Genomic DNA, 23,800 nt, shown 5'->3' on the forward strand with positions numbered 1-23,800 from the left:
TATTCTTGTTGGATACAATTGTTCAAATTATGTGTTGTCTTTGATGTCACACAAATGTCATATCAGTCATCAGATAGTGTCTACCAAGCTTAGAAGGTTAGGAAGGCAAAGGACATTGTCTACCGAGCTCAGAAGGTCAGCAAGGCAAAAGATAGTGTCTACCGAGCTCAAAAGGTTAGCAAGGCAAAGGATAGTGTCTACTGAGCTTAGAAGGTCAGCAAGGAAAAGGATAGTGTCTACCGAGATCAAAAGGTCAGCAAGGAAAAAGACAGTGTCTACCGAGCTTAGAATGTCAGCAAGGCAAAGGACAGTGTCTACAGAGCTCAGAAGGATAACAAGGCAAAAGACAATGTTTACCGAGCTCAGATGGTCAGCGAGGCAAAAGGACAGAATCTATTGAGCTCACTCAATCATCAAAGGAAATGTGGTAGAAACAGTTCTTACCAAGCTCACCTAGTCATCAAAGGGAATGTGGCAGAAGCAGTTCTTACCGAGCTCTCATGAAGGAATTTAGTTCTTACCGAGTAAACTTGGCAGCCAAAGGATTTTACAGATATTGCAATATTAACTGAGTCAAGAAGGTTAACTCAAGAATTTTTTGTAAGCAATATTTACCGAGCAAGGTCGGCTAGTAAAGGATTTCATTGTTTTATGAAATAACATTTATTTGTTTAGAGTAATATCTGTAGCCGACTGATGTATGGTTTATTGGTAAATGTAACATGTAATTGGGCCGACTTGACAATCTGGATGGTATAAGTAAGAGGTAAAGTTGAAAATTCTAAGTGTGTGGAAGTGTGTGGAATTAATGTGATATGAGGACTAATTATTGTGGAAGCGAATTTGAAGGATGATCAAAGATCATTGAAGAGCAATAGAGCCATATTTGATCAATGAGGATCTAATGATATTGAACAGAGACCTGTAGCTAGCAAATTCAGTTACATCTTGTTCAGGTCAATTCATTGTTGCTTTCTAACCATTGTAGTAGTGATTTCAAATCTCTTAGCAGAGTTGGTTTAACAACCATTTTATAAATCCTCTAACAAGGTGACAGTTCAATTGAATTGTTCTAAAGACCTCCAGCAAGGCCACTCCTAACAGGGTGATTAAATCCTCTAACAGGGTCACACCTAATAGTGTATATTGTAACCTTTAATAGGGTTGGCTCCTAATAGGGCTTACTTTAGAAGAGTGAAAAATTGGTGACTAGTTCCTTGGTGGTTTGTCCCATATTGGGTTTTCATGTTAAAACTAGTGTCTCTTGTGTTCATTCTATTTTCAATTGCATGCATGAATGCTTGAAGATAAGTAATAGTTTAATTTATCTAGTTATAGCATTTGTTTATCGATTATCAGAAGTAACTAGATCTTTAAGACATCTAAGGGATCTATGGGTTAATTTTTGTGAGTAACTGATTCACCCCCCCTCTCAGTTACTCTACCTTCAATTCCAACAATTAGTATCAGAGCTTTTGGTGCTCATAGGAAAATATTTCAAGGATCTAAGCTAAATATTAGGATATCTTACAAATAGTAAATTCCAAGAATTAACAAGGACAAATTCTCAGCATGGCAAGGATTGATGAGGCTTCATCTGGCTTCTATTGGTGATACAGGGCTAAAGTACCTTGATAAAAAATATGAAGAACCTTCTAGTACATTATTTGTCAATGATATTGTTAAAAAGAAGACTTACAACAACATGATGATAGATATATCATCTGCTCTAAGTTATGTTCAATTTGATGACATCAAGGATTGTAAAACTGCCTTTGAAATGTGGAACAAGCTGAAAGAGATCTACGGAGGAGATGATAATGTAAGAAGAGCCAAAGCAGAAAGTTTGAGAGGACAATTTGATTAAATGAGGATGAGAGAGGATGAAAACATTGCAAAGTATGTTGAAAGAGTTAAAGCATGTGTTAGTGCAATCAAAGCATCTAGAGGAGACAGTTATAAGTAAGTTCTTAGAACTCTACCCATTTATGCAATCAGATTCTCTACAATTCAAGAAAGAAGATGTGAGGCAAATCATAAAATAAATTTAGAGGCCATAGTTGGAAGATTGACTGCATTTGAGCTAGACAATTATGAAAATTATGTTCCAGTTGCCAAGAACATTGAATTAGCATTTGAAATCAAGCTTTCACTCAAAGAAAAAGGGAAAAAGATGAAGGATCCACAATCAGATAGTAATGAATAATCAGAACAAAGTTCAAATAGTGATCTTGAAGTGGTTGAAGCTCTACTAGCAAGAAAATATTCAAGAGGCAAAGGGAAATACAAAGGTAAGGTTCCTCTAATCTTCTTTTCTTGTGAAGAAATTGGACACATTGCAGCTAGGTGCCCAAATAAGTAGAACAAAGATGAGAAGAAAGGTCACGAGTACAATGGAAAGAAAGACTTCAAATCATTCAAGGATAAAGGTAAGAAAACATGTTTTATGGCTAAAGATTCTAATGACTCTGATGATGAAGAAGAAGATGAAATTGTCTATATTGCTGTGAAAGATGAGTCTGATAATGATGAAGAAATGGCACTTATTTCTCATATGAGCAGAAATGATACATGGATCATAGACAGTGGTTGTTCTCATCACATGACTAGTGATAAAACTAAGTTTGAATACTTTGAAGACTATGATGGTGGCAATGTAAGATTTGGTAACAATGAACCTTGTTATATAAGAGGAAAAGGAAGAATCTCACTAACCAAGGAACTTGTATGTGGTAATGCATATTGGGTAGAAGGACTAAAGCATAATTTGTTGAGTATGGCACAGCTACTTAATAATGGATTCAAAGTAGAATTTATGCATGGAAAAGCAAGATTGTTGGATGGAAAAGGAAAGCTGATTGGATTAGGCACTCAAACAAAAGGTAACTTATTTTATCTTGAACTTGGTGAATGTTCATGTTTCATTGCTCAAATTGAAGAAAGTTGTTTGTGGAAGAGGAGGTTATGTCATGTAAACTTTGACAACTTAATAAAGATCAGTAAATTTAGGAAAGTAAGAGGTATTCCTAACATAAAGAAACTTGAGGTTGGTCTATGCAAGAATTGTCAAATTGGTAAAATGGGAAAGACTAGTTTTAAAAGCAAGAACTTTCAAACTGAAGAAGTTCTAGAAATTGTGCATACTGATTTGTGTGGACCTATTGGGATTGAAAGTTATATGGGTGAAAAAATCTTTATTCTGTTTGTTGATGATTATTCAAGAATGATGACTGTCATGTACCTCAGAGAGAAATGAGAAGTATTTGAAAAGTTCAAATGGTATTTGGCTAGAGTAGAAAAGGAAACAGGAAAAAGACTGAAATGCTTAAGAGCTGACAGAGGTGGTGAATTCATTTCACATGAGTTCAATAACTTTTGCATTGAAAGGGGGATCAAAAGACAAGTTTTAGCACCTGGAACTCCATAAAAAAATGGAATAGCAGAAAGAAGGAACAAATCTATCATGGATTATGCAAGAACTTTAATGATTGAGAAAGACATTGCTATCAAATACTGGAAGGAAGCTATCAGCACTGTAGCTCATACCTTGAACCGAGTATAGCTGAAAAGGGACTCATTCAAAACACCCTATGAGTTGTGGTATGGCTACAAACACAATGTAAGTTATCTAAAAGTATTTGGAAGCAAATGTTACATTTTGAAAGAATCTAGAAAAGGTAAATTTGATGTAAAAAGTGATGAAGGAATATTTTTGGGATACTCTTGCAAAAGAAAAGCATATAGATGTTTGAACTTATCTACTCACAAAGTCATAGAAAGTGCACATGTGAAAGTTGATGAGTTTGCAGAAAGAACAAAAGAAGAAAGCAAAAAAGAACCTGAAGACTACAGAAGATTTGTTTACATTGAACTTGATACAATGCCAAGTATACCTATTAATTAGGAATTCTCAACTCTAGAGTCTTCATTAACCAAGTCACAAGAAGTTCAAACTGAATCAGTACCTATTGAGCTGCAAGAACCCGAGTTGCAAACAGAAGCTACTGAGTTAGCATCTACCGAGCCTAAGCAACCGAGCCTGAGCAACCAGAATCAGAACCAGAAGTTGAAACACAGAAGGATAACAGTGCAAGTCATTCAAAAGGCAAGGAGCCCATATTAGCCAAGTATGTCAGAAGGCATCATGCACCAGATCAGATCATTGGAGATAAATCAAAAGGAACAATGAAAAGAAGTTGAAAGGCACTTGTTTACTTGCTGATTTTGAACCTAGAAATGTCAAAGATGCATTAGACAATGAAAGTTGGATTGAAGCTATGAATGAGAAGATAGAATAGATAGAGAAAAAAAAAACATGGACTCTTGTACCTAGACCCAAAGATTAAAAAGTGATTAGAACAAAGTGGGTATTTAGAAACAAACTAAATGAAGATGGTAAGGTATCAAGGAATAAAGCTAGACTAGTATGCAAAGGATACTCTCAAGAAGAAGGTGTAGACTATGGAGAAACTTTTGCTCCTATTGCAAGATTGGAAGGTGTCAGAACCTTACTTGCATATGCTGCATTCAAAAGATTCAAAGTTTATCAAATGGATGTTAAGTCAACATTTCTTAATGGCATATTGGATGAAGAGGTTTACATTGAACAGCCTGAATGTTTTTTTGATCCAGACAAGAAGGAAATGGTCTACAAATTGCATAAAGCATTATATGGTCTAAAACAAGCCCCTAGAGCATGGTATGAAAGATTGCATAACTATCTTATTCATATTGGTTTTCAAAGAACTAATGACAACAGTAGTTTGTACATAAAGGAAGGACTAGATAATAAGATTATTTTTTGTAGAAATATTTGTAGACGATACTTTGTTAACAGGAAATGATGATCTGTGCAAAGAATTTTCAGAATAAATGAACAAGGAATTTGAAATGTCAATGTTTGGTGAAATAAAATTCTCTGTTGGTCTTCAAATTCAATAGAGTAAGAATGGCATCTACATCACTCAATCTAAATACATCAAAGAGATACTAAAAAACTTCAGTATGGAAGACTGCAAACCAATTGGGACTCCTATGTGTACTAGACTAAAACTAACCAAGGATGATGAATCAAAGGAAGTGGATCAAACATTGTATAGATCCATGATTGGAAAGTTGCAATATGTAGTGCACACAAGACCAAACATTGCCCTTGCAGTAGGAATTGTAGCAAGATTCTCAGCAAAACCAAAAGAAAATCACATGATGGCAATCAAAAAGATCATGAGATACTTAAAAGGAACTGCAGAATATGTATTATGGTATAAAATTAGAGGAAAACTGGATTTAAAGGTGTTCACTAATGCAGATTGGGCAAGAAATATTGATGACAGAAAGAGCACAAGTGGAGGAGCTTTCTTTCTTGGAAAAAGGTTGGTTTCTTGGACAAGCAAAAAACAAAATTGTACATCTCAATCCATAGCAGAGGCTGAATATGTTGCAACAGTCATAAATTGCTTAAACATTGTGTGGTTTAAACAATTATTGGAAGGTATGAAGCAAGAAATCAAAGAACCTATTGTTATGTTTTGTGATAACATAAGTGCAATTAGCATCTCCAAGAATCTAGTGATGCATTCAAAAACCAAGCATATTTCCATAAAGTATCACTTTGTTAGAGAATTGGTACAAGAAAAGGAATTAAGATTGGAATATGTCCATACAAAGGAACAAATTGCTGACATATTCACAAAGCCTTTACCTAAGGATGCATTCTTGTATCTAAGAGGTAAGTTAGGGGTCATTCCCCTATCTAAAGCTCACTAAAATACAGTTCTAGTGATGCATCAACAGGAATAGAATTGAAGAACTATCTGTTGATGTAGAAAACAATTGAAAACATTGCATATGAATCAATACATTAGGTACAATGCTATTTAGCTATTTTGAGTTTTCTTTGGCATGTGTTGTCAAAGAGGGAGAGTATATTGTCATATCTTTCTAAAATTTGCAAAAAAAAAAAAAAAGAATTTGTATAAGAGGGAGAGATTATTATGAAAGAGGGAGTTTGTTGTAATTGAAAAAGAAAGTGAAGTATTATGTCAGTAAAAGACTTATTTTCAAATTTCATTCTACTATGACATGTTGTGTTGCCATCAATGCCAAAGACGGAGATTTTTGGATACAGTTGTTCAAATTGTGTGTTGTCTTTGATGTCATACAAATGTAATATCAGTCATCAGATAGTGTCTACCAAGCTCATAAGGTCAGCAAGGCAAAGGACAGTGTCTACCGAGCTCAGAAGGTCAGAAAGGAAAAAGACAGTGTCTATCAAGCTCAGAAGGTCAGCAAGGCAAAGGATAGTGTCTACCGAGCTCAGAAGGACAACAAAGCAAAAGACAGTGTTTACCAAGCTCAGATGGTCAATGAGGCAAAAGGACAGAATGTACCAAGCTCACTCGGTCATCAAAGGAAATGTGTCAGAAACAGTTCTTACCGAGCTCAGTTGGTCATCAAAGGGAATGTGGCAGAAGCAGTTCTTACCGAGCTCTCATCAAGAAATTCAGTTTTTATTGAGTAAACTCGACAACCAAAGGATTTTACAGATATTGCAATATTAACTAAGTCAAGTAGGTTAACTCAAGAAATTTTTGGAAGCAGTATTTACTGAGCAGAGTCGGCCAGTAAAGGATTTCATTATTTTATGAAATAATGTTGAGTAATATCTATAGCCAACTGATGTATAGTTTATTGGTAAATGTAACATGTAAATGGGCCGACTTGACAATCTGAATGGTATAAGTAAGAGGTAAAGTTGTGAATTCTAAGTGTGTGGAAGTGTGTGGAATTAATATGATATGAGGATTGATTATTGTGGAAGCGAATTTGAAGGATGATGAGAGATCATTGAGGAGCAGTAGAGCCATATTTGATCAAGGAGGATCTAATGATGTTGAACAAAGACCTGTAGCCAGCAAATTTAGTTTCATCTTGTTCAAGTCAATTCATTGATTCTTTCTAACCATTGTAGCAATTTTCAAATCTCTTAACAGAGTTGGTTTAACAACCATTTTATAAATCCTCTAACAAGGTGACAGTTCATTTGAATTGTTCTAAAGACCTCTAGCAAGGCCACTCCTAATAGGGTGATTAAATCCTCTAACAGGGTCACACCTAACAGTGTGTATTGTAACCTTTAACATGGTTGGCTCCTAATAGGGATCACTTCAGAAGAGTGAAAAATTGGTGACTAGTTACTTGGTGGTTTTTCCCATATTGGGTTTCCACGTTAAAACTGGTGTCTCTTGTGTTCATTCTATTTTCAATTGCATGCATGAATTCTTGAAGATAAGTAGTAGTTTAATTTACCTAGTTACAAAATTTGTTTACCGAGTATCAGCAGTAACTAGATCTTTAAGACATCTAAGAGATCTATGGATTAATTTTTGTGAGTAACTGATTCACCCCCCCTCTCAGTTACTCTACCTTTAATTCCAACAATTCTACATTAGGAATCATAATGGAAGTACACAAGCCATTTTTGGATAAATATACTTTAACTATACAGCCCTCGGTGACATAAGTGTCAAAAAAGGGGGATTTTGAGGACTTTGTAAATTTTGTGAATTTGTCAAGGCAAATATCTACTCAAAGGGAGTTATACAGAACCAAAATGAAGTATTTACTTAGGGGGAGTAAAATAACAAGGTAATGACAACATTTTTGCAAATTTTGAAATCTTGTATAGAGACCGAGCAAGAATTCTACATTGTCTGACTTATGCATGAAGTAAGATTATATATGCCATGACAAAGTGTTTTTGCCACTCATGTCAAAGTTGGAGATTGTTAATCTCATTATGGTTTTGACAAAGTAGTGACAAAACATTTAGTCATTATCTAGCATAGTTGGTTTGTCATCACTGTGACTGAGCCACTACTTAGGCCAAGTGCATAGTGCATGTCGAGTGAACAAAGTGAGCCGAGTGATCAGTGTGAGCCAAGTAATCAGAGCATGCCAAGCATAAGTGTCCAGAAAATACATGTCAAGTGATATTCAAGTTAGTGCCAAGAACTAGTAGGTTTCGAGTGGATAGTGTATGGTGAGTAGTCAGTGTGTGTGTTGAGCCATTCAAGAGCCAAGTAGACAACATAAGAGCATAGTTAAGGTCGAGCATCAAAAGCCTATTGATTCCAAGTGAACTAGTCGTTGACATACAAGTTTGTAATGGCACAAACTCCTATTTAAGCCATTTTTGGCTGACATAATCTTTTATTTTTTATATTAAGAGATAAGGATCAATTCATATCATGCATCCCTATGTGACCCATGTAGTCAATCAGAAAAAGGGAAGCATTAGGTGGCAATAACAATCAACCAGAGCCATTGATTATTACCTAAGATCATCTTCATATGCCTATTTAAAGAGACAGACCCTAAGGAGGACTTATGTTAGAAGAGAGATATGAAGAGGAGTATTATGTGCGAAAGGAGGCATGGAGAAGATACTTAAGTGAAGGATCAGCATTGCAGAACCAATTGATGAGAACAAAACTAGTTATGAAGACAACCAACGAAAGGTCAAAGAAGATATATTAGATCAAGAGGATCAAGATACAATTAGGAAAGAGGAGATCTAACATCTAGTAGAAGGGTTCTAATCAAAGGATCAGATACTAAATCATTTTGACAAGTGATACAGGGTAAATCTCTTAACAGAGTAGTCCTAACAGACTTTTGTAAATCTCCTAACAGAGTGCTTACTTAATTGTGAGCTTAAATCCTTTAGTTAAGGTGTGACCTAATAGTCTTTCTAAGCCTTTAACAGGGAAGACCTCTCATAGGGTAGATCATAGTTTATTATCAAAACTTTGTAGCCATAATTGGCCACACTTTATTGCTATAGTAGTGAAGATTTGTGGGTGTCATCCCCACCCCAGTTTTACCTTCTTCTTGGAGGGTTTCTTGGTAACCAAAATATTTTGTGTTATGTGTTGATTTACATTATGTTATGGATGTGATGCATGTTACATATTTCAATTTATATGCTAAGTTATTAGATGTATGAATGGTGAAATGTTTTTATGGTAAAAGTTTTAAGTATTGATTCACCCCCTCCCCCCTTCTCAAAAACTGCTTTCACATTTATATTTCCAACATGAACATCTATTGTATTGGATGATTTTTTTATATTGATATAGTTGGTAGGCTTATGAAACTCATTAGGATGAGATTTGATATTACTCCTATTAATGGTGACATGATCCATTAGACTATTTCTCTCAAATTGACTCATTTGTAGTTGATAATGATGAATCACTACACACAATTGTGAGAAACAAGTAAATTTATTTAGGAGAATATCTTCTCTATTATATTTTTGTGAATTATTAATAAATACGAATTATATATCAACATTAGCAACATGACAAGAAATATAATAGTGAAAATATAGAAATCTTCCAATAAAGTCATTGACCATTTCTTTAACCTCTTATTTATGATGCATTAGTTCAGTCAAAGATATTTGAGGATGAATATTGTTTCGAAATTGTTAAATGAAAGCACTAGATTATTTTTGAAATGAATCAATAGAACACAAACATAAGGAGAAATAGCATTGAAAATATTTTTCTTGAAAGGTTCTAGTGAACAACTTAGTCATGAACCTTAATCATGAGAAACTACACAAGGTTTGAAAAGTTTTACCATGAGTTATAGGATCATACCCTTATCACTATAAGTCTAAAGATGCAAGATGCCAATGTTTAGAGAAATAACAACCCAAATAATGTCAAAGGATGTATCAATAGAAATGTAATGTATGATAATGTTGAATTTTGATCAAGTCAACAAAACAAGTTGTTATTGCAAGAAGAGACCATTTGAGTTGGGCTATTAATGGTGGGATCAATAGAGGAAACTATAAGAAGAGATATAATGCATGTGTTAGGAAATTTATGTGAAGCAGATGGAATCTTGGAAGGAGCTTGAAGTATGGTAGAAGTGGTAGGAAGAGGATTAGAATACATAAAAGGAAAATAATGGTAGGAATGCATAGATGAAGGTAATGTAGCACATGGGAAACTCACATGAAGAGTGGGAAGGATAAGACTCACATTTATAATATTAGAAACTTGAATTGAAGTGGTAAAACAAAATGGTGCACAAGTAGGGATACTAGGAAAAGAAGTGGAAATTGCTACACAAGTTTGAACACTTGTAGAAGGAAGAACATATCATATCTCTTGAGTACATCCACTAAAGGTTTCACATTGGAATCAATAAGATGAGAAATTCTATGCAAGAGAATAATGTCATGTTCATCATTATGAATGTTTTTACTTAATGCGTTTACAATGAGAAAAATATCATAATTGTGATTCTCTTAAGCGAACCAATTTTCCAATTTCTTCAAATCATTAGTAATCTTTTGGACTTGAGTAGGAAGATGTAGTGAATCATAATTATCATGAGAATAATGAAAAGAATTATTCTCCATGGTAGAATTTGGATCATGAGGGAGCATGTTTCTCTTTTCATCATTTCTAAGAAAGAAGGAAGAATTAGGATCAAAGGAACCCATGAGTCCACAACTTCATCTAATTGGAATGTTGTAGGTGTGACTCAAAGTGATAAAGCTCATGCACAAAGAGATTAAAAAAACTAACAGTGTGGCAAAAATATGATTTAAAATGTGGAGATCACGATGCTTACAAGGCATATATAGATATATGAAAGTGCCAATTTTAATTCCAAAATGAAATATAACTTGGAAATTAAATACAATTATTTATGTATTTTTCTCTTATATGATGCCAAAAATTAAATGATAGAATATAATGCAAGATAATGCAAGATATAAAAAATAATCACTAGATGAATTATTTTGGTTATTTTTAATACAATTGAAATGAATGCAAGTCCTAACTAACTATTCCAAAGGTATAAAATGCATTATGGTATGGCTTTACCAAAAATGTACAGTAAAGGTGAATAGACAATCATGCAAAGGAATATCTAACACCGCAGTAACACATCATGGTATATTTTTGATGAATAATTATTGAACTTTCTAAGAAAAATAATTCCATATTGCTCAAATTTTTTGTGGGATTTTGATGTCAAATGAGTTAGTGCCAAAATAAAAAAATGGATATGTAAGAAGTCATTTCACTAATATGTAACATGAAAATTAAGAAGATAATGGTGTAATGGGAAGGTGATATGTATATTAAACCCCTTAATTTTAGATGTAAATTAGCAAAAGCAAAAGAGGGACCTTCAAGAACAATCTTTCCAAATGACTCAAATTAGATTAGTACTACCCAAAGTGGATACAAAGGGTTCCAATGCTGAATAAAAGTCCTTTTCCAAGATGTATACTCAAAGGATCTCTTTCTATAAGATGCACTTTCCCTTTAATGTTGTGTTATTAATTGATTTAATTAAGTGTTTATTTGATGCAAGTATATTAACTAGTTGAATTGCAAGTAATGTAAGACACATATGATAGAAAAATGAATGAAAGGAAAAAATCAAATATGAAATGACCAATGAGGAATCAAATATACCTTGAAATCCAATAGGAGGGAAAAATTCAAATTTGGAAATTGGCTATTAAATTGTGTCAAAAACTAGGAAAAAGATAGACCTGGGACCCTAGAACTAATATATGTTGATCTTAAAAAATATGGGAACATCTAGTAAAAAACAACTTGGAGGGTCCAAGTTGAATTTTCATCGAGGAAAACATAGATTGAGGTTTAGGTCAACCTCAACTTACTCTATACAAAAAATCCAAAAATTTAAAAGTTTAATAGATACCTGAAACCCTAGTTTCAAAATCCATATTCCCTTCTCTAAATACCTATAGATATGATCTTGAACAAGGGAAAATGGATTTTTTTGATGAGGGATTCACTTTCCTTGTCAAGCCCTAATTAAGGAATTAAACCTTGAAGCAAGAAAGTGTGTAAAAGTAAGATAAATGTAAATATTCACCTTACTTGCCAAAACTCTATGGATGGATTCATATATGTTATCCACAAAGATGTATGAATGATTTTATATAGATGTATGATGTAGAATTATAATGTAGGATATATCCACGAATGGAATAGATCTACAAGTGGAAAATAACAGAACCATGGATGTAAGTATGCTTGTGAATGCTTGAATGCTTGTGCAAGATTGATGAGCGACAATATTTTTTCTTGACGGCCAACTCCACTATCTTTGATGAAGATAGAAGATATATCTTGAGAAGGATATGTGAATTCTAGCATGAAATGAGGACCTTCAATGAATCCTTTCTTGCTATACTTGAACTTCTTAAATGCACCTTGAAAACTTTCTTGTAAATAATGACTTGAGTGAAGGTATGAATCTTATTTTCAATTTGATAGCATTACCAGACTTCATGCATGTGGATGATGGATTCCCAAATGAAGTGAGAAGGCCACATTCTATATAAGTTTTAGGATCATAATCAAAAGGATTGCCTACACTAGGAAGGAAACAAAATAAAAAACCCTAAAATGGGCATGTGATCCCAAGGTAAAATGTCTTGGGTGAGGTCAACCTCGACCTCGATCCAGGACACTGCTTGGATCATTATGCTCTCTAGGATCTTGCGGATGGAGAAAAATAGTAAAAAATGGATGGAAATTCAGAAAAAGACACCAGATCAAACATAAATTCATCCATGTTCTTGGAGATCTCTAAAAGGGAGGGCTAAGAGGTCTTACAAAGTGAACATATACACTTTTAAAGATGGTATATTAGGAGAGGGAATAACGTGGATAATCTTCATAGGCCTCTACCCTGTAGTATTGAGTAACATTATGGCTAATTATCCCTTGCTATATTTTCAACTACTCCATTTTATTTTGTGGTTTCCTTATTTATTATCAATTCTTCTAAAGTTTTATCATTCCTATATGCTTTCTCAATATCCTTTTGAGCCTCCTTTAAGTGTTATTCATTCTCCTTATCTTTTTGAATTGATATGTCTTTTTATTTCACATTCTTAGCCTTCTTTAGAAAAGTATGAGTAGTAGGCTTTCCATTATCCCATTTGGTTTTAGAGTTCTAACTTTCTATCTCTTTTTATAAAGGATGGAATCACCAATATTTTCCAAATACTGATGAGTTAATCCTCTTATTATATTTCTTACACACATTTCTCAAATGCCAAAACTTATTACAATTTTGACAATAAGTATAATAGTTCTCATATTCTAAAGGTTGAATTCCTCTTGCAGATTCTAGTTTATGAGCTATAGAAGTTGGGTGAAGAAAATTTACTGCTACCTTTACACATACTCCGTCCAAAATCACACTCAATTTTGTTGGCCCACCTTATCAACTACGAGGCATAAGGTTTATAAAGGAATTATCAATACCCATAAAAAGGCTATAGTAAAAAATCCAAAGGGAGGATTGGAAGCTTAACCTAGGTAAGATCTATAGAACCTAGGTTATCTATTGGGTCGTACCTTAGTTTCCATTTGTAGATTATAGAGAGACAATTCCTTTTAGACCATTGTCAAAATCCTACAACTCCCTAGTAAAAACCTTGATTAATTCATTTTGAATCACAAATATAAACAAAAACAACTCATTTTTTATTTATTTTACAGTAAAGCTACCTTTTAATTTCCAAAGCACATTTCACATATTCTAACTTGATCAACATTATGGTGAAAATCCATAAACTTACCTACTATGGAGAGTTTATGGTCTACTACCATATCCCTCATAAGCTCATCCAAAATATTCATTTATATACCCTCTACTGAGCATGCAACTAATAAGGGACTCTCAAACTTTGAATCTACAATCTACAAAGACTTGTCCTTGCCAATTTTCCCATAATAGAGATAAGATATTTATTGCCAATGAAAGAGTTAAGACCAATTAAGGAAGATGCCATGAATGAGATTAAACCACCAAGTGAAGGATCTTTCACTAAAACTATTTGATTGTGTTGTATTGAACCAAAGACATCATTTTTTTGTGGGGAGCCCCCTAGGGGCCCCTACCTAACATTCTCATTAGGAACACAAGGAGTCCAAATAAAATAAAGTATGACAGGCAAGTTGCAAAGCCTTAGCTTGACTTTTTATGTCCTTCAAAGTTAAATAGATATGTAGTGATGCAATATTAATGAGTTTTTGCTTGAGATTGCCCTATTTGTTAACATGTAGGTATTATGAATGATGGATGACAATATATTTTCAATAATCCTCTTTAAATAGACTTTATGAGTTGGACATAAACGACACATATTAAAAGATGAAATAAATGGCTATAATTTCTTTGGATGGATGTGAACCCTAGCCTCTTGATAGTGACAAGAGTTGATGAGATATTCTCATTGAGGGGATGATATTTTCATAAAATATAGGATGGAATAAGATGTAAGAAATTGAGAAGAGATGGAGGAGATAAGTGATGGGTGAACATTTTTGTACATATTATATGGTTACAAAAGTGTAAACAAGGAGTGGTGACAAGTGGCTTCATAAGACATGCTTGAAGATGGATGACCATATCAAGCTCATTAGATTTGAAATGAATGATTAAGATGAAAGGAACATATTTTTAGGTTTTAATAGCATGATTTGAAACTTTTAATTAGAAAATGTGATAGGTTGATTAAGTAGCCTAATAAGTTAAATAAGTATATGTTATTTAATTGATCGATTGGAGGAATTTAAAATATTATTAAGTAGATCTAATTAACATTAGGGATGTGTAGGTGGGTTAATTTGCTTCATTGAACTCAATTGATTAGATTAATAAATGGTTATACTTCCTAATTACACAATGAAATTGATTGATTTAGTCAAATTAATTAATTTATGGCATATTATACTTAGTTTAAGGGTAGTGAGCCAAATTAATTAAATAATGATTCATTAAATTAATTTGTGGAAAATTGATGTTGAGAAGTGAGAATGGACTTGGAGTATTTCTGATATAAACACAGATTTATCATTAAGGTGATTACCTTGCCAAGATTTTGAATAGTCTAATACATCTATAACTAACGTAATGCAAAAATATGCATCTAGTTCACATTTTGAGTAATTTTTCACCCTTACTTTTTTTGAATTTTATTCAACTATCATACACTACTATTGGATATTTGTTAAGTTTACCCCATGTGAATAATCCTTTTATGTTTGCATTTAATATGATTCTTTGAAATTCATTATGCTTTTAACTTAACAAATTCATTCTAATCTAGTCATTATTCATGTATGAAATATATTATTTTGAATCATTTTTATATACTCCATTTTACCATTTTCCTTCAAACCTATGAGAATTAGGAGCTATCAAATAAAACACCACTAGTAATCAAAATCAATTGTCTACGAGCCTTGTATATGTGGTAATCCCTTGTTATTCTTCAATAGGGTAAAACTTATTGCAAGATGATTTTTAGGTTTATATTAAGTTTTATGTTTAACTCTTTTCCTTGCAATTTATTAGTCTTGTGAGATCCAATAACATTTTCTTTAACCAATAGCATGGAGCTTCTTTAATATATTTAAGATTTTTTCTATTTAGAGCTTATAGTGCTTCAATTTGATGATCTATGCATTTGATTAATGACATACATGAATGTTGTATAAACATAACAAAGGACCACTCTCTTTTAATCTAACCTTTTTAGAACTAGTTTTACATTCACTCCATTGAATATTACACGATGAAGGCTTTATGAACCTTCTCGATGTGTTTGTCCTTTGATAGTGGCATGTCTTAAATTCATCCTTTAAATTGTTAGGTTTGATAGGACCCATACATTATGTTGTTTTGCTCATTATACTCTTCGATAAAGAGTTGCACATGCCTTTGACGTTAACTTTGATTATAATATATGTTAAGCATGAATTATTGGTATTGAAGAGTTAAGACCATGCCTTTCCAAAGTGAGGTATACATGTGGACTCAAGCAACTTTAAGGATAAAATTATTTTAAAAAAGAAAACCAACCCCTCATATCTATAGTCTACTACTTCATCATCAAAACCATTCATTTTACTTGTAACTATTTTAACAAATATAAGAATTTTTTATTTGAAATAATTATTAATTTGATTATTTCATCTAGAAGTGAAAGGAATATTTGGAAGTCCATTGAAGGTTGTGGGTTAGCATTGATATCTTAAAAATTGTTAGTTTTGTATGGAATCCATTTATGTAGAAAATGACTTTGCAAATATATTGCCAAATAAAGATGACAAAATCTCGGGATATAAAGAAAACCTAATCTCCAACCTCTCTTTTGCCTCCAATTCCTTTAATTATAAATTACTACTATCATGTTTTATGTCATGTAACCTATACAACTTAATTCACATGTTCATTTTGTTGGCAAGAGACATTGCTTTTAATGGCTTGCATGTTTTTATTGATGGCAACATTGCATGATCCTAAAGGTCACTTGTCATGTTTTGTTGATACCAAAGTTGGTTAAGCATAGCAAGAAATGGACAATCTACAAGTCTTGATAAATGCTTTCGTACATATGTATGGATGATTTTTATTCAGAAAACCTAAAAGGAGCCTCAATAAGGCGTAATTAAGCTTATTCCAGCTTCACAACTATTGTTGAGATCATATGTTTGAGTTATGAAGTTCTAAGTATTGGAGAATAACTATGACATAATGGTGTTAGATTAGTTGGTGATCCTAACATGATGGAATGAATTATTTTTTATTTGGTAATGGTAGAGCCAACATAGTAGAATACATCCTATGTTTATCTTCAAGGTTAGGATGAAGATTTGTATGGAGATTTAGACAACACTCTACATGCTATTCATTTTTCTTCAGAGGCCAACCAATAAAGAAAATGTTTTTGTGACTACATACATAATATCAAGTTTTGAGTTGATTTATTTTTGCAAAGATTGAGAATGATGATGTGAAATATATGTATTTTGGTTATGCGAAGGATCAAATTACAATGGCCAAGTGATCAATATAGAAAAGTCTTGGAGAGTGATTAGAATGTGTACCTACATGGAACTATCTTGGCATATCAATTGCCATCTTCCAATTTAGTACTTGGATTGTAGTTCATATTTATTTTGTATGTGAGGCAATGGACTTCCCTTGCTGTAATATGAGCAATGAGGTCGTGTGCCTGAATGCATGTACATTCCTTTTGTACTAAATCCTTAGACATGGTATTTCTTCTAACAAAATAACCATTTGTATTTTCTATCCCCACTATGGTTTTGCATGATTAAAGTATGGTGTTATGATATTGTAAATGTTTGTTTTATGTCTTAGTTATTTACTCCTTATCACTCTTGTTTTATGGTTAAGAAATCACTTTAATAAAGTAAAAAGTTATAAAACACCGATTCACCCACCCACGTCCACGATTCCTTGATACTATATTCAAAGTTTTATTACAACACTCAATCTTGAATATACATATGAGTTTATACATAATAATGATGTTATTTTTTCTCAATTTATTATTTTTATTAGTAAGAGTTATTTAACAATATTTTGTTGACAATAATTTTTTTTTCTCAATACAACTCACAAAATACAATTAAATGCCATTTAATATTTTAAAAAACAAGAAATCAAGCATGCATATTAGTCTTCCTAAAGATGAATGAGAGAGAACAATGAAAAATAAGCACACAATTATTTATCTCAAAGTTAACATTTACAATTTATGTAATTATTTTCTTGCTTTCTAATTTACAACTAATTTTGAAAAGGAATAAGATTGTATGCCACCCTATCTATATTCAGGAATCTTATATGAGTATAGCATTGAACTAACATTTCAAAACCAATGGGGTACATAATAGGAAAGTATAAGTTACTTTCAAATTTTAAATCTATACTACAATACATTATGACAAAATTCTCATTGGGTTCTCATCTTCTTCTGGAGTGTCATGTATCATGTCCATTAGAATAGCAACTTGGTCATTTAGCCAAACATTTTGACGTTCTGCTTCTAGTCGTTTAGCACGTTCTTGTTGAAGTTGAAATTGCAACAATTCCATAGTTTTGCAATCTTCTTGTAATTGTTCATTTAAGCCATCAATTTCTCGATCCTGCAACAAATAATAAGATAAAACAATAAATCCTTTAATTTCATGCTATGATAAATATCACAAGTTACATTTCATTCTAAATATAAAAATGAGTAATAACATTAACAAAGAGTATTTAAATGGTCTACTACATGTATATATAAGCGGCTAGGTGGGAATGTTTAAGTTTTGTTATGGGTTTTGGTAAATTTTGGTTTTCAGTTTGTTACAACTTGTGTGGCTTCAAAATACTTTTTACCAAGACATTTATTATCTGCTTTGTGTGGCGTAAACATTATGTTAATTACCAATTTGAAGACTCTCATACTGTTAGTTTAATTACTCTACACTGTGGTTCTTACTATGTTTTTGATAGAGGTAAGATTAGGGTTGCTTTCACTATGTTGCGATTGTGCTAGTTGTTGTTAATGTGCTATTAATGCGCTAACTATCTTTGTTCCAAAAACCAACACCCTCTTGTTGCTTTTCTTATAAAAAACACTAACAAAGAAATGTTACTTGTAACAATCTATAGAATCTCCTAAAAATTGAGTCTACACCAAATCAAGTTTTGCTGATGAACCTTAGTGATACATGATTGGTTACTTTTCAGATAGAAAACTCATCGACCAAAATATTAGCCATGCACTTTTAGATTTATACATGACATTAATATAAAACTATCCCATATTTTTTTCGAGGAAATATACAACTATGTTATAAAAGAGAGTACATATGTACAACTACAAGATTATAACCACTAACAATTTTAAATTATATATTATTAAAAATTATTTAGCCTCAAGTGCTATTAAAAAAGAGGAGGGATGTTAAAGAGAAGGAACCTTTCTGTTCATTTCCTGAATGGCAATACGGCGCATGCTTTCAACAACATCGACATTGACGAGCTTTCTTTTCTTCCCCACAGACCAGCCGCGCGGATAAACCATCTCCTCAAAGTCTGGAGAAGGCAACAGCTCTTCGGCTGAATTCACCCTCTTTTCCTTCCTTCCACCGCTCATGTCAATCCCCCCCACTGCTACACCATAACAATCACTCCCCCCTGCTCCATTTCAAATACAAGAACCCTAATTCATTTCAGTGTAAGTACATCCTGAACCAGAGGAAAAAAAGAAAAAAAACCTAAAAGAGCAGAACTTACACTCTCTTTTCCTGAGAAGCCTCTGTCGATTGTTGCACTGCACAAGCGTATCTGCTCCCATTTTCTCCCCCAAATTGTTTAACCTAACCTAAAAATTGCGGGGCTCCAGAATACAAGATGCGGCAGAGGAGATTGTGGAATGAAATATGGACCGGGCAAGCGTAATCTTAATTCTTGCGGCACAGAGCATTACATTTAGCAGATTCGTTGCCGTGCTTTTGTGAGAATGAGGTAAACCCTAAAGTTGTTCATTTTTTAAATTATAAGATGTGGTAGAAGCATTATACTTGATTTAATTCAGGGGTATGGAGTCGGTCAAATCTTCTGTCTTGAAATTCAGCAACGTCTGAATTCATCTGAAAAGCGAGTTTGCAGAGATTTAAGATAAGGTTCTGGGCGTGGTTTCCCATGGTTTTGTTGCAGACAATTCGTTTCGGGTTCTGCACCAGGTTCTCAAAGTTTGCAGGTGTTCTGCGGTTCAAATTAAAAGGGGGAAAAAGGTTCCCGCTTAGGTGCGATTCTTTTGGCATGTTGTATCCTTGGGTTTAAATTTTAAGATCTTTGTATCTAGAATTTCTAAAATTGTAAGATTAGTTTTGTCAAAAAAAATTGGTGTATTTATGTAGGTGAGTGAAGAGCTTCTAGGGATTGTGGATGTTCAATAGTGGCTCACCCAAAAAAAACTAGTACTTGTAGTTAAATATCTTATTCGTTATAAAACATCCTAATAATGGTACACAAATTGATCACTCACCAACCAAAAATGATAAAAAATGATGGGGGATGTTTGGCAAAACTATCATGGTTATTGGACATCATATTGGTTACTCTATCACTTTCCCCATTTGAAGATCTCATGTATAGTGCAAACTCCATAAAAAGAGAAATTATGACAATGATTATTAGTAAGCTTCCCTTAATTAAAATTTTAAGAGTTTAAATCATATAAAAGCATTATTATAACATAAATTGTCAAATATTATATAAGATCATAGTAAAATAGATATTAGTCTATGATGTATTTTTAAAATAAAATGATTTTTATATTTATTGATAAATTGTAAATTGATAGTTACTGTCTTGACAAGTAATATAGACCACCAAAATAACATAGACCGCCATATTAGATCTTGTGGGTTTCACATAATATGCATTTTTATGTTTATTTTGTTTTTAAAATAACTTGTTTACAAATAAGTATTTTTGAAGCTCCTAAGAAATCCTCCCCTTTCTCAAGGTTTTAATATCCTAGCACACCTTAACATTCACTTTATATGAGTACATCCCACAAATATTATCTTTCTTTATCTCTCTTAGGCTCTAATATATCAGATAGTGAGCTTTCCTTCAAGTTTTATGTTTTCTTTTATTGGCAATAGTGTTATAGTGCTATTTTTTTATTGGTGACAGTGCTATATTTTTATTGATAACAAAATGTCTTCCTTGATTAGCTAAATCTAATCTATAGCTCTTATGCCCATGTCTATGGAGGAAGCTATTTTATAGACTACTAGCAACATCAACATAATATCAAATGTCCACTCTACAAAATTTGGATAGAATCAAACTAGCTTAATACAAAATGCATAGTTGAAATGTCTATTATCATACTATGCAAAGTCATCCCAGAGCTGTAGTGCTCATTACAGAAAGCACCACCATACATAGAGCTATGAGCCTTTGCCCTCTTAGACTTATGATTTTTTATTACTATGAGGGAGCCATCGAGAACAATCATCCTCAAATATCACAAAGTAAAATATTAAGCATGAAAGAAGTAAGCCAATATTAACTATTTAATGAAGATCCCTCCCACTCTCCTCCTTGCCTCTGCATGACCAGTGTTCCATCAGCGTCCATTTACAATTATTTTTCCCAATGCCCTTTTCTAGACCTTTTCTCTTATATATTCTTTTAGAAAAAACCATGCATCACGTGCCTCTGCGATCATTCTTTCCATTTTCTCTCTCATACTCCAAGTTATAAATGGTTGATCAGAGTCACTTGACAAAATGAGGTAGCAACATCCTTCTTTTGCAACCATAAAACCAACTCTTGTCTCTACATATGAAAGCATCAAAACCATTCCTCCCATCCACTTAGCCCTATGTCATAAACCGTTTCCCCAAAACTCAAATAAAATGGGAAGTGTTGACACATAGATTTTGTTAGTAAATTGGATCAAAGGATGAACACTAAATTAGGTTAGTTATGTTTCTTGAAGATTGTTAATAATAAAAACTATTATGAAAGGGAGTGCGAGTATAAACAATAAAACAAGATCAGTTACTATAACTAAGAAAACCAACATGTATTTCTGGTGGGCAAGGGCAATGTTGTATTTTTGGGAAGAGGAGGCAACCCATACAAAGTAATCCTCTTGTCCTTGTCCATTGTAATTGGAGAACTTGATGTTGAGGCCATTTGTGTAAGTATGCTCTCTTCTTTGTTAGCGAAACCATCCTCTATTGGGAAAATGGAATCACCAATGTCACATGCCCTATTCTTTTCATCTCTTCAACGAAAATGGGAGGCGACAGAAAAAGGGAGAACTAGGAGAGCTTTCTAGAACAGACTTGACAACCATCGTCTATTCTAGAAATGTCTAGTTATCTTTGGGGAACGGTTCAAAAAGGGCAACAACTAGGGAATACAAATTGAGAAACATTGATCTTCCAAGTTTTTCTTCCATTTTTCTTCTTGTAATTGAGCCATTATTACTGTTCTTGTGATGAAATATCTCTAAGTAAAAAAAACAATATGATAGTGTTAGTGCTTAAATGTGTATTTTGTAATGCTTGAATGATAACTAAAAGAATGTTCCACTATATGTTGGGCATAGACACGTTTTTCATTCAATATAATCTCTAGGTAAACACATTTGGTTTTACCTAAAAGAATGCTAATGACAGATTGTGGTGTGTGTGATACTCATCTGCATTACCAAATTTGGAACATTTAAAACCTCAATGAAACCTCGTAGCAGCATGAACTTCATTTTTGCTCTTTCTCGCCATTAGAAATGCCTATCATGCATGGAATTGGTTATAACTAGGTTTTGTGGGTTCCAATCTACTTTATAACAATAAAATGCCAATTTTTCAAGAAAACCATGTTAGGATTAACCTTAGACAGAAATAACAATTACATGCAAATATAAACAATATTAGGAAATAATAGATAGCATAGAAGAGAACACAAGACACCAAGATTTAACACGGTTCACTCAATCCTTGAGCTACGTCCACCAAACAACAAGTCCAATATATTACGATTCAATGATTACAACCTGATTACAATCTCTAATCCCTTATAGCTCAATACTGCTGCAATAAGCAATTTTCACATCACACATCATCAAAGATACCTAACCCTAAGTCCTTTTATACAAGTATTTATACTTCTTTAGGGTTACAACATGTCGGCCATATGTCGGTCATAATCCAATTTTTTTTAAGGCGATGCCTTGAACCCCAAAGAATTATGAAGTATGTACAATACTTCCCTAATCAATTGCGACAAACTAGCAATCTCCCACTCGGGGACTGATCAGGCTCCACACTAAACAACAATCTCCCACTTGGAGATTGATTCTATAGCAATACCACTACTACTTGGGGCTCCCACTAGATCAAACCACCTTGGACTCTTTCTTTTATTCTATTCAGTCTAGAAGACCAACCAACGCTAAAGAGAAATTCAACTTCTCTCTTATCACTACCTTGGTAATCATATTTGTTGGATTGTCATCTATGTATCTTGTCCAGCTTTAACTGTCCATCATCCAAAACTAACTGAATGAAATGGTACCACAATTGTATGTGTTTTGTCTTTTGAATGCAGAGTAGAATTCTTCGCAATATGAATGACACTCTGACTATCTGTAAACAAATAATTATCCTTCTGAGGGTGTCCCAGTTCTTCTAGAAAGAACTGAAGCCATATCATCTCCTTAGTTGCCTCTTTAGTAGCAACATACTCTGCCTCTGTAGTGGACAAAGCGTTCACCTTCTGTAACCTAGAAACCTAGCTCACTATTGCCCCACCAACAGTAAATACATAACTTGTAGTACTTCGCTTGGTATTGATAGCCCCTATCAAATCTGAGTCAACATAGCCCAGTAAATCAGTAGTAGAGCCCCCAAAGTGTAAACACTTACTGGATGTTCCTCTCAAATATCTGAGAATCCATTTGACTTCATTCCAATGCTCAATTTCAGGATGACTCATATACCTACTAACGACTCCCACTGCATGTACAATATCTGACCTCGTACATATCATAGCATACATCAAACTTCCTACAGTTGAAGCATAAGGTACCTTGGACATCTTATCCTCCTCTTCTTGTATCTTTGGACACATCTCCTTAGTCAACTGCAAATGACCACGTAAAGGTGTGCTGATAGCTTTAGCATTCTCCATAGAGAAACATTGCAACACCTTCGCAATATAATTAGCTTGAGATAATGTCAATTTCCTATTCTTCCTATCTTCATACCAAGGATTTGTTTTGCTGCTCCAAAATCCTTCATAGAAAATGATCATGCTAAATGTTCTTTTAACCCCTTAATGTGATCCATGTTAGACCCAACTACAAGCATACCATCAA

The 23,800-nt window shown here is 33.3% G+C and overlaps 1 protein-coding gene across 1 annotated transcript; it reads right to left on the reverse strand.

Annotated features, from left to right (window-relative positions):
* Positions 1-17,607: 17,607 nt before the first annotated feature.
* LOC149578091 (protein HEADING DATE REPRESSOR 1-like) lies at positions 17,608-19,319 on the reverse strand. The gene is made up of 3 exons (XM_089797039.1): positions 19,189-19,319; positions 18,872-19,089; positions 17,608-18,047 (listed from the first exon to the last, which is right to left on the reverse strand). Exons 1-3 carry the CDS (start codon positions 19,247-19,249, stop codon positions 17,841-17,843), a joined length of 486 nt encoding a protein of 161 aa, XP_089653165.1. The 5' UTR covers positions 19,250-19,319; the 3' UTR covers positions 17,608-17,840.
* Positions 19,320-23,800: the final 4,481 nt, after the last annotated feature.

This window comes from Cupressus sempervirens, chromosome 1 (assembly GCF_028749045.1).
Source record: "Cupressus sempervirens isolate cs-2001-9-10 chromosome 1, ASM2874904v1, whole genome shotgun sequence".
Lineage (NCBI taxonomy): Eukaryota > Viridiplantae > Streptophyta > Pinopsida > Cupressales > Cupressaceae > Cupressus > Cupressus sempervirens.

Bases quoted from the DNA above. Each gene is read 5' to 3' on its own strand.
- LOC149578091 (XM_089797039.1), bottom strand. From the start codon at position 19,249: ATGGGAGCAGATACGCTTGTGCAGTGCAACAATCGACAGAGGCTTCTC. The intron at 19,090-19,188 runs GTAAGTTCTGCT...GAAATGGAGCAG, and splicing joins GCTTCTCAGGAAAAGAGAGT to GGGGGAGTGATTGTTATGGT. The intron at 18,048-18,871 runs GTTCCTTCTCTT...TATTTGTTGCAG, and splicing joins TTCAGGAAATGAACAGAAAG to GATCGAGAAATTGATGGCTT.